The following is a 17,768-nucleotide window of genomic DNA, read 5'->3' on the forward strand; positions in this document are numbered from 1 at the left end:
CCACAGGTTCAACTACTCAGTCCCTCTGGGGCCACAACCTTGCCCCTTGTCAGCTCTACTATACACCTGGGAATTCATCATTCACATAAGTTTATAGGACCATTGTCTGCCAACCCTATATATGTTCTTGGATACACTCCCCATTTCATAGACATACCTAATTGTTTAGCCTGTCCACCCATCTATCCATCTATCCATCCACATACCCACGTTTGCCTTCACTGACAATGCAGCTACTCTTTAAGTTTTGACCTTTCTTTCAACACAGCTCTGTTGATCCTCTCGAACAAGAATTCTTCTACCAATTCATCTTGCCATCATGCGACATGTTCTCTTCTTGTTAGAATTGGGATACAACTAAAATGACACAAATGATGGTGTGTACTGTATCAGTAAGAGATTTGCCAACTCAGGTAAGTTGTCTTCCCTTTTAAATTCTTTTCCATGCATTTCTTCCATTCTGCTCACACCGTTGTCTTACTGAGGAAAAGCTCATACTTCTTGATCAATGGCAAGGTTATAGCCTTGCTTGCTTTGGTGCTTTGAGAGGAGGAATGGGGGATGGGAAGGAAAGAGTGGTACAAAAATGGATACTATGGTTTCAGTAGGAGCTCTGGTAGCATAATGCCTAAGGCACTTGACTGCTAACCAGAAGGCTGGCGGTTCAAACCCACCAGTTACTCCTCGGAAGGAAGATGGGGCAATCTACTTCTGTAGTGATACTGCCTTGGCAACCCAAGGAGGGGTTACTATGAGTTGGGTTTGACTTGACGGCACACAACAACAACATGGTTTCAGTAGCCTTGACTGATATACTTCATTTCTGAAGCATATTTTTAAGTTGTTGAGGACTATACTGTCATCTGTCTTAGGAACACTTAACTGATTACAAAAATAGAAAACCCCATGCCTACCTGACATTACCCACCAGTATTTGGGCTAAGACTCAGGAACCTACCCCTCCAGACTCTGGGGTCAGCTTTCCCTCAAAGTACTGGCCATTTCACTGCCTCCTTTCATTCTACTTCTGCTCCCATCTGCACCTTGTACCTATAATACTCTTTCTATCATTTTCATCACTGAAGAAAGACCTGAAATCAACCCCCTCCAAGAAGCTGTTCTAGAACACTCAGAAAAGGGTTATAATCTTATCCTTTCCTGGCCAAACATAAAACTCCCGACTTTCTTATTGACTACTTCACTAAAATCTCCACCTTATAATTAGTATTTTAAATTATATTTTTATTTTCAGATTTATATTTGGTTTGTTTTTAAATCAGTGGTATGTAGTATCATAAGCGTGATTTTTCCAATATTACTGCTTCTGCATATTTCATAATTCAGTACATGGGAAAAATGGGTACTTAATAAATGTATCCTAATTTCATAGACCAGGTAGTATCTTTAAGTTGCCCTGGGGTGAAAGCCATCACTTTACAAGTAACTTAATAAAACAGCCCTGAGGTGACAAAGAAAAGGTTAGGCAGCATTCACCAAACTGTCCTCTGAATGAACCCTGCTCCTATACCCTGGTACCTGGCTGCATCCTTTAAGCTGTTGCTTGTGCCCTTAGGTTCTAATAAGGAATTCTGTGGAAAAGTTCTCAGTGCCTCTTTGTGAATGCCTTTTATTAATCCTATTGCCCATTTCCAACTTGGTCTGTTATTTTATAAACTAAAATAGCTTTGATGGTGATCTAGCACACCCCTAGTTTCAACCTCTGTCTACCCCATTTTCCACTAGGATCGGTATCAAAGATAATAGTGATGTCTGTATAACAACTTATACAAGGTAAAGGTCTTAAGTCCAAAATACCTACTTTCTTGGTGGGATCATCAGGCTCTCAGGGAAGGTATTTGCAAAGTTTTGATGTCAAATGGACAAACTTGTTGGAATGAGTGTTAAGAGAACTGGGTTCTCTTTAGGGTAGTTACATGGACACACCTTCTCCTTGAATAGAAAACGAAGATACCTTCTGAATTATGGGAAAGTATTGATTGTAAATAGGGTTTCTGTAACAGTTATTATATGCAGACACATCAATATAGTGCTTTGTGTCTCTTGGAACCAAGGCAGACCATATTATCATTATGCCTAAAGTCCTCCATTTAATTCAGTTGGCCAGTTACAACATCCACAAAACTTGGAGTTGATGGAACTACTGCTTTTATTCAATGCCCATGGAAACAGAAGTCAAGAAATAAAATTACATATTACACTGGGCAAATCTGCTGCACATGACCTCTTTAACATGTTTTAAGCATAGCAACAATTGTGAGGATGAGGCAGGACCTGGCACTGTTTGGATCCATTGTACTAAGTGTTGCTATGAGTCAGAACTGACTTGATGTCACCTAACAACAAGTTAGCCATCCTAGCTGGAGTGAAATGGTATCTTGCTGTGTGTTTTATTTGTATCTCTCCAATGACTAATGATGTTGAACATCTTTTCATGCATTTGATAGCCATTTGAATACATACATAAATTTTAATGTGGTAAAATAGATATAACAAAAATGTAGCCTCTTAAACCATTTTTAGCATGCAACTCAGTGACATTAATTACATTCATCATATTGTGCAACTGTCACCACCGTGCATTTCCAAAAAATTTTCATTACCCCAAACAGAAACTCAGTACCACATAAACAACATGCAATATGTAGATGATCCAACCTTGCTTACTGAAAGCAAAGAGGACTTGAAGCACTTACTGATAAAGATCAAAGACTACAGCGTTTAGTATGGATTACACTTCAACATAAAAAACACAAAAATTCTTGCAACTGGACCAATTATCATGATAAATGGAGAAAAGATTGAAGTTGTGAAGGATTTCATTTTGCTTGTATCCACAATCAATGCTCATGGAAATAGCAGTCGAGAAATCAAATGACTTACTGCATTGGACAAATACGCTGCAAAAGACCTCCTGAAAAAAGTGTTAAAGGGTAAAGATGTCACTTTGAAAAGTATGGTGCACCTGACCATAGTATTTTCAATTGGCTTGTATGCTTGTGAAAGTTGGGCACTGAATAAGGAAGACCAAAGAAGCATTAACACATTTGAATTGTGGTATTGGCAAAGAATACTAAATATACCATGGACTGCCAGAAGAACAAAAAATCCATCCTGGAAGTACAACTCCTTGGAAGTGAGGTTGGCAAATCATTGTCTCATGTTACCATGTTATCAGGAAGGATGAGTTTCTGGAGAAGGACATCATGCTTGGTAGAATCAGCGAAAAGAACAGACTCTTAACAAGGTGGACAAACAAAGTGGCTGCAGCAATGGGCTCAAACACAGCAATGATTGTGAGGAGGGGCAGGACTGGGCAGCATTTCGTTCTGTTGTATGTTGCGTCACTGAGTTGGAACCGACTTGATGGCATCTAACAACAACAACACTGCTTTTATAAATGTCTATGGATCACCCTTTGTTCAACGTAGTCACTACTCACAGCAAATACGTTACAAATGGGATAAATAAGTGAGGTGCAGCATCCGAGAAAGTAGTACCACAAAGAAAGACAATGGAAAAGGAGGTAAAACAGCAGAGACAGAAATGTGACAGTTATCAGCAAAGAAATACAAGAGGAAGAAAAATGGCTGAGGAAGCTGAGAATGCAGGACAAAGGACAGAAAAATAAAAATGACCTGTCACAATGTTGATGAGCATTAAAATACTGCCAGGTGCTAGTTCAGACTTAACTTTACATCAGGCTTGCAAATGAGCACAGTATTTTCCCAGCCCATTAAATGCTATTAATAGACAGGGGCAAGGTCGTACAGGAAAGATGAGACAACGATAAAGAATCCCAGCCTTTCTAACCCTAACTTATAAAACCTTAGAAAGAGTACACTGAAGGCAGTTCTGTGAAATAGAATTTAGAATACTGAGCACATATGTCTAATATATTTGTATCCCTACAAAAAGATTTTCATAGGAAATCCATATTTGCAATGTATATTTCAGTGCTTTTTAATTTTCATTGGTAAATATGGCAGAAAGAAGATTTTATTTGTATGCTCAATGAAGCCTTGCATAATCTTGATATAATTGAAACCTTCTGTAAAAACCAAGTGTCTCCAAGGAAATGGAGTAATAAGTTTGCCATGGGAAATGTCCATGTGTGGTAGAGGAAGTTTTAACTTTCTAATATTCAGCAACAGGACATAACAGCAGGAAAAAAGAAACCTTTCTTCATGAGGAGATTTTAAGAATAAATTTGTAAGTTAGGGCTGCACTAGTGTGCACGGTATATAAATTCTGGATATTTTTAATAGACATATATCCACGTATCATGATTTGTGGCTTGGGCTGCAGGTACTCTTTCTTGGCATCCTTTGCTTGACAGAGTCCCAGCATAACTTAGTTCCTGGAGAGTTTAGCAGTCCTCTTCTGCCAGCGTGTTAATCTATAAGATTCTAGTGCTTGGATGTCAGCGTGAGTGTTGAAGATACTCGGAAGATCTGAGGAAGCATGTTACTAAGCTGATAAAACATTTCTTCAGAAATACTCTGTAAGAAGTTAAAAAAGATGTTGCATTTGTTATATTAACACTGTTTTGTTTTTAAATTGAAAAGTATTTTAAAATATGTAACTAGTTCCAGATATGAAACTCAATACATGGAAACTGTCTTTAATGGCTGATTTAAAAGCATCTCAAAAGACAGGTGGTGTCTTTCTGGCTTCATTCTCTGAGAACCTATGTTGTGTTTGTCAGAGAGTAAGTTTCATGATTAGAAAACCCCCTAAAGAAAACTAGTGTAATCAGTAATTAATGTACCACCAATTTTCCTAAATTCTATAGAGAATAGCAAATCATTTTCTGCTAATGCCTTTATTATAAACTCTTCATAACTGACATACTAAAAATGGTGAAAAAACAAAGGAAGGATGAGTGAGGTTTGGTTTTGGGGTCAAACAAGAGATTCCTTGAGTGATAGCTGCTGACATCTTTGACAATAAAGTACCTTTATGGCATCCAAATAGTTCTGCCCTTTAAAAAATAGGAAGTTGTTAGCATTTTATTATGTTGTATTTAGGAGCTTGGAGCAGGGTACCTAATTATATATGTGAGGACTATTTTAACAGAGATTAAACTGAGATAAGATCTACTCAGATAACATACCTGTGGTACTAGAAATTGCACTGTCCTAGAAATTCCTCCATCCCATGAAGCCATTTCCATCATGAAACCTAACAATAGAAAGAACGTTGAATCATGAGTCCTAATCCTCAAACCTACCAGTCATTTACTGAGATAAACTGAGCTTTCATTGTGGGACTTCATGTCTTAACTTTTCAGGTAGACCCTATCCTGTAGGAGAGGCTAAGCCTAAAGGTCAGGTAACTCACTCACTGCCATTGAGTTGATTCTGGTTCATAAGCGACCCACATTGAGTTTCCAAGGCTGTAAATCTTTAGGGAAGCAGAATGCCTCATATTTCTTCTGTGGAACAGCTGGTGGGTTCAAACCATGGATCTTTTGGTTAGTAGCCAAATGCTTTAACTGTACCACCACCAGAGCTCCTTAAAGGTCAGATAGATTTCTGCAATCCCTAATTCCTCCTGTCAGAGAGGCTGAACATCGTTGTGATAACACACACATACTTAGGATTTCTCAAGTCCTGTTTGGTCTCCAAAGGAGCTCTGATGGCATAGCGGGTAAGGCATTTGGCTACTAACCAGATGGTCAGTGGTTCAAACCCAACAGCTGCTCTGCAGAAGGAAGAAAAGACAATCTACTCAAAGATTTACAGCCTTGGAAACCCAATGGGTATTGCTAGGAGTTGGAATAGACTCAATGGCAGTGGGTGGGTAGGTTTAGTTTCCCTATCATGAAGCTAAAACAAGTTATTAAAGGTTAACTAAATATGTGGCTCCCCTGCCTCCACGTCTTACTACTTCTTAAGAAAATAAAAGGCAACAGAGAGCAAGCTAGAATAAAAGTAAAACATAAGTAACACCCAGATATCCTTGTATTCTAGGAAGGCTGGAGATTTATTCTGTGACTGGAAAAAGATAAGCAAAAAAGCCCCTTTATAAAGTACTTGTCATGTGAGGCACCTGACAGCAGGAATAACTCTCATGTTCTTTCTTGTAGGTTGCTCAACTTTCAATATTTGGGAGGAAGAAATATAGGTAGTTTGTTATTGAATATAAGGATATGCTTACCTTTGACACACTTAAATACAAGTTCTGCTCTCTTTAAGCACCAGGGTATAGTCATTTCCTAAAAACAGAAATAAATCATATGATTTTAACAGAACTTAGTAAAAAAAAATAAATAAGTACAGCCAGCTCTTAATTTATCTGTAATGTTCACCATCTACTTTGAGAATAGATTCAGGCAACTATTTGCTAATTCCTCTGGTTTTTGGGCATACAACGTCTTCCAGCTGTTAGAATGCAAACTTAATTAGCCTAATAAATATAAACATATAAACATACCCTTAAAACTTCCTAGATAATTAATTCTAAAGACATATGTAAATGATTTTGGAACTCCACCTACTACTCTCAATATGTTAGCATGAATAACTGTACTAAATTGTGTAATACTTGTATAAGCAATACATAGAAATATTTTTATTATATAATATAGGTTATTTTAAAAGCAATGGAAATAAATAAACACCCCATCCCAAATGCCTAACAAACCAACTGTATTAATTTTTCTATGTCATCTTTCATCTTTGATCAGATGCATCAGTGCCAGACTACACACAGTATAGGCATAATTTTCCCTGATTATGGTCAGTGATTAGGCCATTCTAAACTGTTCATGGTTATTTCTGTTGCTTTCCTAAATTTAATTTTGTTGTTGTTGAGAATATACACAGCAAAACATACAATTCAACAGTTTCTACACATACAATTAATTCAGTGACTTTGGGTAACTATTCTCACCTTTCACTTCTGAGTTGTTTCTCCCTCATTAACATAAACTCACTGATCTCTAAGGTTCTTATTAATCTTTCCAGTTGCTGTGGTCAATTTGATCCCATAGAGAGAGGGATCTTAAAAGAGCAGAATACTCAAGGCAGACCTTTTTCACTAGCTAAACAAAACTACTGTTTGGTTGTAAGATGATTTTAGGGGATATTTTTGGTTTAAGGTTTAAAGATTCTTTCAGGGCAGTAGTTTCAGGGGTTTATAAACCTGCCATGGCTGCAGAAAATCAACATTCCATGAGAATTTGAAATTCTGCTCTACATTTCCCCCCTTTTGATCAGGATTCTTCTATGGAAACTTTGGCAAAATGTTCAGTAATGGTAGCCAGCTACCATCCAGTTCTTCTGGTCTCATGACAAAGGAGGCAGTTACTCATAGAGGTCTTTTCACATCAAAATTATTTTCCTATTCTATCAGCCCTCATAACTATAAAAAGTGTTTATTATTTCACTATGGTGATTCTGAAGCTTTTTGGGCTCCAGGATTTTTAATATTCTTAAAAATTACTGAGGACTTCAATGAGCTTCTGTTTATATGGATTATATTCCTTAATATTTACTGCATTCAAAATTGAAAATAAGAAAACTATTAATTTCATCTTAAAACAATAACAATAACCCATTATATGCTAACATAAATAACTATTATTTTCCAATATAAAAATTTTTAGTGAGACTAATGACTTTGTTTTACATTTTTGCAGAGTTCCTTAAGCCTAGCTTAAAAGAACATTGCTGACTTCTCACATGTGCTTTTCATTCAGACTGCTCTGCTATCATACATCACGTAGCCCCTGGAAATCTCAGTGTCACTTGCAGAAAGATGAGGGTGAAAAGACAAATAATGCATTAATCTTATTATGGAAATATGTTTAACCTTGTGGAGCCCCAGAAAGAGTCCAGAAGCCTCGGCGGATTCTCCAGAACATAATTTGAAAATTATTATTGCGTTAATATATCACAATTTACTTAAATATTCCCTTATAGCTAGATATTTAGGTGATTGTCATGATTTTTTGTAAACAACAATGAAGTGAACAGAGTTATGCATATTTATACAGATAAACACACACATCTTTTGGAATGACTTCTTGGGACACTTATTCCTGTCAATGAGTGAAATAGAAGTTAGATCTTTCCAAAAGGTTATACCAATTTACATTAACTACCAGCAATGAAATGCATCATGTAGTTTCACAATATTTTCACAAGCATTTAGTAATTTAAATGTTATTTTAAGTGTTCTTGAACATTTTTACTAATATAACAGGTTCAAAATGGCATCTTGACTTTTTAAAACAGCTTTAGGTTTATAGAAAAATTGAGATGATAGTACAGAGATTTCCCATATACTCCCTCACCCAGTTCCCCCTATGACAGACATACCTCGGAGATATTGTAGGTTCAGTTCCAGACCACTGCAATAAAGCGAGTCACACGAAATTTTTGCTTTCCCAGTGCATATAAAAGTTCTGTCTACACTATACTGTAGTCTATTAAGTGTACAACAGCATTATGGAAAAGTGTGAAATACTGTAAGAATCACCAAAATGTGACACAGAGACACGAAGTGAGCACATGCTCCTGGAAAAATGGTGCTGATAGACATGTTTGATGCAAGATTTCCACAAATGAGGTATGCTTGTATCAACATCTTATATTAAGATGTTGTTGTTGTTATGTGCCGTCAAGTTGGACCCAACTCATAGCGACCTCTCCTTGGGTTTCCGAGGCAGTATCTCTATGGAAGTAGATTGTCCAACCTTCCTTCCGAGGAGTGGCTCGTGGGTTTGAATCGCCAGCCTTCTGGTTAGCAGTCAGGTGCCTTGGCACTACGCTACTAGAGCATAATTAATTTATTACAACTAATGAATTGATACTAATACACTTTTATTAACTACTCCACAGTTTATTCAGATTTCCTTAGTTTTTACCTAATGACTTTTTCTGTTCCAAAATTCCATCCAGGATACCACATTCCACTTAGCTGTCATGTCTTCTCCTCAGGCTCCTCTTAGCCTTTTAATGTCAACTCCACCTGTAGCAATATCCTCCTTTTTTCATTACTAATATTGTTTACATGTGGCATCTTCTTTCTTAAATCAGTTTTACCAGAGGTTTATTGATTTTATGTCTGTGGGATTTGTTTATTCTCTCGAATGTGTTTGTTTTCTAATTCATTGATTTTAACTCAGTGAATTAAATTCTTCCTTCTGTGTTCTTTCAATTTATCTTACTCTTATTTTTCTAACTTCCTGGGATAGATGCTTGGCTCATTAGCTTTTCACCTTTCTTCTTTTCTACTCATTTAAATCTATAAACGTTCCTCTAGGAACTGCTTTTGTTCTACTTCACCAATTCATATATGTTATTATTAGTCACTTAAAAATATTTTCCAAAAAAATATTTTCAAATTTCCACTTCATGATTTTTGTTTGGTGCATGTGTTATTTCAAAGAGTGTTCATTAAAATTAACAAATTTTTCCCTAGTTATCTTTTGATTATTGATTCCTAGTATAATTACACTGCAGTCACAGAACATAATCTGTACGATTTAAATACAGTATTTTTCAGTTTCTTTATAGCCCAGTGTATGTACAGCTTTTGTAAATGTACAATGTGAGCTTGCAAAGAATGTATATTTTGCAGGTTCTGGGTACAACGTAATTACGCTGCTCAAATATTCTGTAACTATTGATTTGTTTCTGCTTGCTCTGCTAATCACTCATACAAGTGTGCTAAAATCTCCTGCTAGGACTGTGGCTTTGTCCTTCTACTTACAGGTCTCTCAATTTTAGCTTCATATACTATCAAGCTATGTTATTAGGTAAATATATACTTATAAACATTTTATCTTACAGGAATTAAACCTTTACCATTTTGAAATGATCCTCTGTTATAAAGCTTTCTGCCTTGAAGTCTATGTTTCTGATATAAATAGTTACATTAGTTTCCTTTTGGTTACTATTTGCATGACATATCTCTCTCCATTCTTTTATATCCAACCCTTTTCTATTCTTGCATTTTAGTTGCTTCATTTAAAAATAGGATATAGATAAATCTTCTTAAAAGAACCAAACCTTACAATACTCATCTTTAACTGGAGCGTCTAGTCCATTTATTTTTAATGTCATTACTAGTATACTTGAGTTTAAATTTATCATGTTATCTTATGCTTTTTATTTATAACTTAAGTTTTGTTTTGTTTTGTTTCTTCCTTCCTTTTGGATCGAGTGCTTTATCATTACATTTCCTTTCACTACTGTTTCTATTACTCTGTACAGTCACTATCCATTTATATTTACTCACATCTTTATCATCATTTGCTTTTCATACTTTTCTGCACACCTGCCATTCAATCTCGTATCATTCATCTTTTGCCTGTGGTATATCCTTAAGGGTTTCCTTGATTTGCAATTTTGTTGGTGGTAAACTCTTCATTTTTGTTTGTCTGAAAATGTCTTTATTTTGCCCTCATTTTTTTTTTTTTGCTGGGTATAGAATTCTAGGTTGGTTTTATTATTATTTTTTCTTTCATCACTCTGAAATTATCATTCTTACTTCCACTATTCTATCTAGAAGTCAGTTGCCAATCATCCTTCAGAGTAATTTGTCTTTCTTTCCATGCTCACATTTAAGACTGGTGTCACTAATGTTTCTAGACACAGGTTTCTGTTCATTTATCCTGATTAAGATGTACCTGGGCTTCAAGAATCTTTGCATGGTATTTTTCATCAGTTGTGAAAACTCTCAGCCATTACCGCTTTAAGTATTGCCTACTTTTCTCCAATTAAAGATATGTTAGACCTTCTTAAATACTGTGTGCTTTATGTCTCTTACTACCTTTTTGTCTCACAGGGCTACATTCTGGATCATTTCTTTCACTTCACTAATTCTCTTTTCAGTCACAACTAATCTACCATTAAAATATTTCACATACTTCTTAATTTGGGTCATGGCATTTTAGGTTTGGAAAGTCTAGTTGTTATTTTTCTAATTTGCTACATTATTATTTTTTTAAATCAGCTTTATTGAGGTATAAATATTGATGAAATAAAATTCATCAATTTTAAGTGTAAAGTTTGATATATTTTGACAAATGTATCCAGTTATATAACTACCACCATAATCAAGATACAGAATATTTCCATCATTCCTAAAGGTTTCCATGTGTCCCTTTGCAGTTTATTTCCTCCCTGGGCCTTTGACAACTACTAAACTACTTTATGCCTCTAAAGTCTTGTGCTTTTAACAATCTTATTTAAATGGAGTTATAAAATATGTAGTCTTTTGTGCATGGCTTTTTCTTAATATGAGGCTCTGAAGATTCATCCACATTGTTACATGTATCAGTAGGATTTCCTTTTTATTGCAGAGTAACATTCCACCATGTGGATATACCACAATTTATTTATTCATTCAATAGCTGATGAGCATTTGACTATGTTTTTGGCATGGCTGATATTTTTATTTCTCTTGAGTAAACATCTAGGAGTGGGTCTGCTGGGTTATAAATATATTTGATTTTGAAAGAAACTGCCAAACTGTTTTCCAAAGTGGTTGTGCACCATTTTGAGTTCCCATTAGTGATGTATGAGAGTTCAGTTGCTCCATTTCCTCAGTAACACTCAACAGTATTGTCAGCTTTTTAAATTTTAGCCATTCTAATAGACAGATAGTAGTACCTCATTATGGTTTTAATTTGCATTTCCCTAATAACTATAATGTTGAACATACTTTCATGAACTAATTTCCCACTAAAATACCATATTTTGTGAATTTTATGTTCAAATCTTTTGTCCATTTTTAAAACTCTTGCTGTTTGCTTTCTTGATATGGAATTGTATAGTTATATATGTTTTGTATGTATTTTTCCCTAGGCCATGGCTTGTACTTTCATTTCCTTAACAGCGCCTTAATTTATTGAGTTTTTTCTTTTACGGTTTATGCTTTTTGTGTCCTAAAAACTTTGCTTAGCTGAACATAACCAAGATTTTCTTCCAGATTACATTAGCTCCTATATTTAGGTCCATTTTATGTCAATTTTTCCATACGATGTGAGGTAAAGGTTAACATTATTTTCAGTATGATTACCTAATTCTTCCAATACTATTGGTTGAAAAGACTACTCTTTCTCCCATTGAACTGCTTTAGTATCTGCTGAAAATCAAATGACCCTATATCTATGGGTCTATTTCTAGATTTTCTATTTTGTTCCTTTGATCCATGGTCTGTTCTTCTGCCAGTACTACACTGTATTAATTATTGTAGCTTTATAATAAATCTTGAACTCAGGTGGTATAAGTTTCCCAAATTTGTTCATCTTTTTCAAAATAGTTTTGGCCGCTACGTCCTATAAAATTTGCTAGGTCCATAGAAATTTCAGAATTATCTTGTAAATACTGACAAAATTATCTTGTAAAGATTTTCATTGGGATTTAAATCTATAGGTTTTCAATTTGAGAATTCATACCTTAACAACATTGAGTGTTTCAGTCCATGAAAAACAGTATCTCTCCATTTATTTAGGTCTTCTAAAATTTCTCTCAGCAATATTTTGCATTTTCTTTTTACTTGAAGATATTTTGTTTTTAAGTTCTTTACATATAGCAATCAACTATTATATGGTCTAAGGAGCTCTGGTAGCATAGTGCCTAAGGCACTTGACTGCTAACCAGAAAGCTGGCAGTTTAAACCCACCAGCCACTCCTGAGAAGGAAGGTTGGGCGATCTACTTTTGTAGTGATACCACCTCGGAAACCCAAGGAAGGGTCGCTATGAGTTGGGTCCAACTCGATGGCACATAACAACAACAACAACATTATATGGTCTATCTCATAATTCCAGTTTCTCAAGTGTGTATATCTGTTTCTATGTTTGGTTGTTTCTTCTAGTTCTAATTCATGGTGTCTCATTTTCTTAAGGGTCTAGTTATTTTTTACTTAATTAAAAAATTTTATTGAAGAACCATATGTAGGCATAATTACAAAAGTATAACTGAGTATTTGCAATATCTTAAAACATTACTCTAAAACATACCAGGTTTTGAAATAACACGCAAATAATCAGTGTTTTGGTTACCTCTAGTATCACTCTAACAGAAGACACCCCAAATGGGTGGCTTTAACAAACTGGGCTTTACTCTCTTACAGTTTTGGAGGCTAGAAGTTCGAGTTCAAAGTACGAGGCTGTAGGGGCTTGTGAAAGCCCCTCAACCTTGGGCTTCAGCCTCTTGTTCCTGGCCCACTGAAGCTAGAGGCTTTTCTCCCCTCAGGCAGCTGCTGGCTGCTGAAGTTGACAAACTACCAACAAATAAAAAAGCATAGTCCCAATATTACCAAACAACACAGCAGGCCACTAATTCCAAGTCCAGAAAAAGTCCCAAGATCAGCAGGGCATGGCAGGCTGCTGAACCACGGCTCGGCTACATGCAGGGTTCAAGCATGCCAAAAAGCTGGAGACCTTCCTCAAAGTTGTTTCTTATATAGTGGAAACAGCCCACATCTTTAAAGCAGCTACTCAGCTGCTCCAGCAGATGCCACCATGGAGTTAATTACCAATCTCACTGTGGGAAATAACTACATGCAGCTGCCCAGCCACTCAAAACCAGGCCCCGCCAAGATGGCATGTAACCTTAACTACTACAATCAGAATTAAGGAGTTATTACTATTTAGACTATTTTAATAAAGTATACATTTGTATGTGTGTGTGTCTGTGTATATGTAATCAATATTTGAGGGCAAACTTTCTTATAATCTATAGAGCAATTTATTGACATCTATGATTAGCTTTTAAATTATTTCAGGCTATGATCAAGTCCAGGTACTACTCCTCACATGAGAAAAACCAATGTGAATTTTAAGTAAACAGCTTTTGAAGGTCTAGCTTTGAACACATTATTCTCAAAAAAACTCACTGCCATTGAGTTGATTCTGACTCATACCGACCCCCATTGGGTTTCCAAGGCTGTAAATCTATACAGAAGCAGACTGCTTCATCTTTCTGTGGAGTGGCTGTTATGTTCAAACCACAGACCTTTGGTTAGCAGCCAATTATCCTAATGTATTAAAATCTGGATAATAATGGTGATGATAAAAGTCTACAGCACAAGTTGGAGTAGGAATGGTTCTAATGGTTTGAATAACACACAATGGCAAAAATTAAATTCTTTCATTGCTCCACTTGCCCAGAGATCATCATGTTGCATACATTAACACTATGTTTTCTTACTTTTTATGTATGTGTAGATAATTGTGTGGTCCTGAGAAAACATCTGAGACAAATTAAAAACTTCATATACTGTTCAGAATGATGTGAACTGATGAGAAGTTTCATCAATGCTATGTAGAGACCAAAAAAAACCCCCGAACTCACTGCCATCAAGTTGGATCCAACTCATAGTGTTTCTCCTTGGGTTTCTGAGGCAGTATCACTATGGAAGTAGATTACCCAACCTTCCTTCCGAGGAGTGGCTGGTGGGATTGAAGTGCCAGCCTTCTGGTTAACAGTCAAGTGCCTGAAGCTCTATGCCACCAGAGCTCCTGCTACATAGAGAGCACTCCAAAATACAAATTTATAGTAGGATCCCAGGATATCTTTGAAATGTTAGCTACATTAATTTCCAGATGATGTAAACTCTTCAGATTCTGTTTACTTTAGCACATAAAAATACAGGGTTTGAGCACTTAGAAAAAGTAAACCACAGCTTTAGAAGTCAATAAAGTCATGAGAAGATATAACTTGTTGGATGTTATCATGGAGGTAGCCTGCATTTCTACAAAGAGCTCATTTCTGGGAATAGATTTTAGGATATATTATATAGTAAATGGAGATACAACATAGCTGGTCAGATAACAGTATAGAAAATTCTTGATCATAAGCTCTAAGTAATGGCAAAGTGACAAAACCTTAGTGACACATTTGTGATACCACACTGTGAACAAACCCATTGAAGGAGATGGATGGATCACGTAAAACAGTTAGAGTCTAGAACTGAGGCAGAAAACTGGGCTCTACATTTTATAGGTGGTAAGTGGGACTGCACATATAAGAAACTCTAAATGGGTGAAACTGAAGTTAAAATACCAATTCTGATTATAATTGCAGGCAATACTTTCTATTTCAATTTAAAAAGCCTATTTTAATCTTCTGACTAGGGTAAGGATTTCTCGTAGAGGTTATTAAGATTTAGTTGGTACGTAACTAGATCTCCACCGTATGATTGGAAGTTAGACAGAAAAATTACTTTCTGAGTTTATGCACACAAGATTATACTTCTGAAGCATGTGCCTCTTACATACCTGACACACTGCATTTATCAGTTTCACAATCATTATAATACGGTGAGAAACAGTCTGGCTTTGTTTCTTATTTTTAACTTTCAAAAACCATAGGTAAGTACAACCAGTTTGGGGAACTATTAGGCGGTGTTAACCAAAGCCAAATGTGTGCATACCTGAAGAAGCAACAATTCCATCCCAAAACACACATTCAACAGAAATGCCTAAAGGCATGTACTAGAATGTTTACAGCAACACTAGTTATAGTAATCAAAGCCTAGAAACTACACGATTATTCATAAACAATAGAATGGTTCAATAATTGTGGTCTAGTTACACAGTGGAATAACATGCAACAATGAGAATGAACACTACACAACCACACACAATAATATGAATATATTTTACAAACAACATTGAATGAAAGCAGACAGAAGAGTATGTATAATTCTACTTATTTGAACTACAAAACAAGGCTAATTAATCCACGCTTTTAGAAGGGAAAACAGTGGTTATTCTTGGGGTGAGTGTGTACTTTAAGTGATTGTAAGGAAATGAAGGTGGCTTTTTGGGTACTGGTAATGTCCTCTTTCATGATCTGGGTATTCCTTATATTAGTGCTCAGTTAGTGAAAATTTGAGCTGTATACTTATTGTCTTAGGCTAGGTTCTCTAGAGAAGCAAAACCAGTGTTGTTTATAATATATTAAATAAAGAAAGAGAAATTTATGTCAAGGAAATTGTTCATGCATTTGTAGAGGCTGGTGAGTCCTAAATCTGTGGGTTAAATGTCAAGATGGAAGCTTTTCCTGACTCACACAGCTGCAGGGACTGATGAACTCAAGAACGGCAGGCAGTATAGTAAGCTCCTGGCTTCAGAAGCTGACGAATCCAATATTGCCAGGTAAAATGGCAGATCGCTGTGAAGGCAACAATCCCAAGCTCGGCAGGCAACATGGCAGGCATGGGGAATAACCATATCATAATTGTTAGGCCACAGAGAATCATGGTCCACCAAGTTGACACACAACCTTAACTACCACACTTATGGTATGTGTATTTTGCCATATGTGAATCATACTCCAATATACAATTTAAAACAATCAACAACACTTCATCAACAAGAATTACAACAACTAAAACCCCAAAGACCCAATAACTCAGCAAGTTAATAGTGAAAATAAGAGGATCAGGAACTCAGGATTCTTGACTTGCAGATTCAGTCCACATCTATTAGACTAGATTGACTCCAGTTATGACTGTATCTTCAGATCACAAAGATCTATGGAGGTTAAACTAGTAATACTAGTATGTCTTTCTTCTTGTTGATAGATTAATTTTTCCTTTTCTTTTAACTTCTACAACTCTTTTTTCTACCATAGATAGGATAGGGACTGTGCAGACATTATCATCATTACCTTACATAGTAAATATGGTAACTAAACTCTATCAATTCTGTTTGTTAGAGGAGGAAAACAAAACCTGAAAATGCTGTGGGATTCTTCATGAAAACTAAAATAAATATTACCTCTATATTCTGAATACTGCTGTTATGGACTGAGCAGTGTCCCCTCAAAATGTGTGTCAACTTGGCTAGACCATGATTCTCAATATTATGTAAATTATCCTGCATTTCAGGATCGGACGTAATTATCCTATGTGTTGTAAATCCTAACCTCTGTGATGTTAATGAAGCAGGATCCGAGGAAGTTATGCTAATGAAGCAGATACAACCTACAGGATTAGGTTATACCTTGAGTTAATTTTTTTGAGATGTGAAAGAGATTAAACAAGCCAGTGGAGATCAAAGGACCTCAGTACCACCAAGAAAGAAGAGGTAGGAGCAGAGTATATTCTTTGGACCCAGGGTCCCTGTGCTGAGAACCTCCTAGACTCGGAAAGACTGATGCTGTGACACATGGAGATCTCCAAGGAACACCTGGTCCACAGATACTGAAGGGAGACAAGGACTTGACCCAGAGCCGACACAGAGGAAAAGCCTTCCCCTCAAGCTGGTGCCCTGGACTTCTAGCCTCCTAAACTGTGAGAGAATAACTTTCTGTTTGTTAAAGCCATCTACTTGTGGTATTTCTGTTATAGCAGCACTAGAGAACTAACATAGCCGTTGTCTGAGGCTGTAGAATAAACTCCTTGACCTGAATGGCTGTTTAAATACAACAAATGGGAGGATCACGGCTCAATATACTTTTGTGAATTAAACTGGACACTTCCGAAACAAACTTAATGTTCTGCAGCTGGCTATCCCAATTTAAAACATGTAACTTTTGTAACATTGTGGTAGAGGGAATGCTAGTAGGATCAGATGTCTGGAAGTAAATCTGAACTTGGTGACTTCTGTAAACACTGGTTTTGAGGTTGTTTCCCACCTACATATAACCATTTTTATAAACTGGTTAACCAGGAGTCCAGCTGCAGGAATGTTTGGATATTTCCTTGTGGCAGGAATTCATCATAAGCTTTCTTTGCTACTCCCCAAAGACTCTTTTATAGATGGACTAGTTAGAGATA

The 17,768-nt window shown here is 36.2% G+C and overlaps 1 protein-coding gene across 1 annotated transcript in view; it reads right to left on the minus strand.

Annotated features, from left to right (window-relative positions):
• Positions 1-4,427: 4,427 nt before the first annotated feature.
• Positions 4,428-17,768, minus strand: part of CUNH12orf4 (chromosome unknown C12orf4 homolog) — a 48,838-nt gene continuing 35,497 nt past the window's right edge. Inside the window, exons 10-12 of the mRNA XM_007937188.2 lie at positions 6,181-6,238; positions 5,135-5,202; positions 4,428-4,520 (exon numbers count right to left, since the gene is read on the minus strand). Of these exons, the coding sequence (XP_007935379.1) occupies positions 4,428-4,520; positions 5,135-5,202; positions 6,181-6,238 (219 nt within the window). The remainder of the gene's footprint in view (positions 4,521-5,134; positions 5,203-6,180; positions 6,239-17,768) is intronic.

This window comes from Orycteropus afer, unplaced genomic scaffold, assembly GCF_000298275.1.
Source record: "Orycteropus afer afer isolate SDZICR_OR568_19922 unplaced genomic scaffold, OryAfe1.0 scaffold00040, whole genome shotgun sequence".
Lineage (NCBI taxonomy): Eukaryota > Metazoa > Chordata > Mammalia > Tubulidentata > Orycteropodidae > Orycteropus > Orycteropus afer.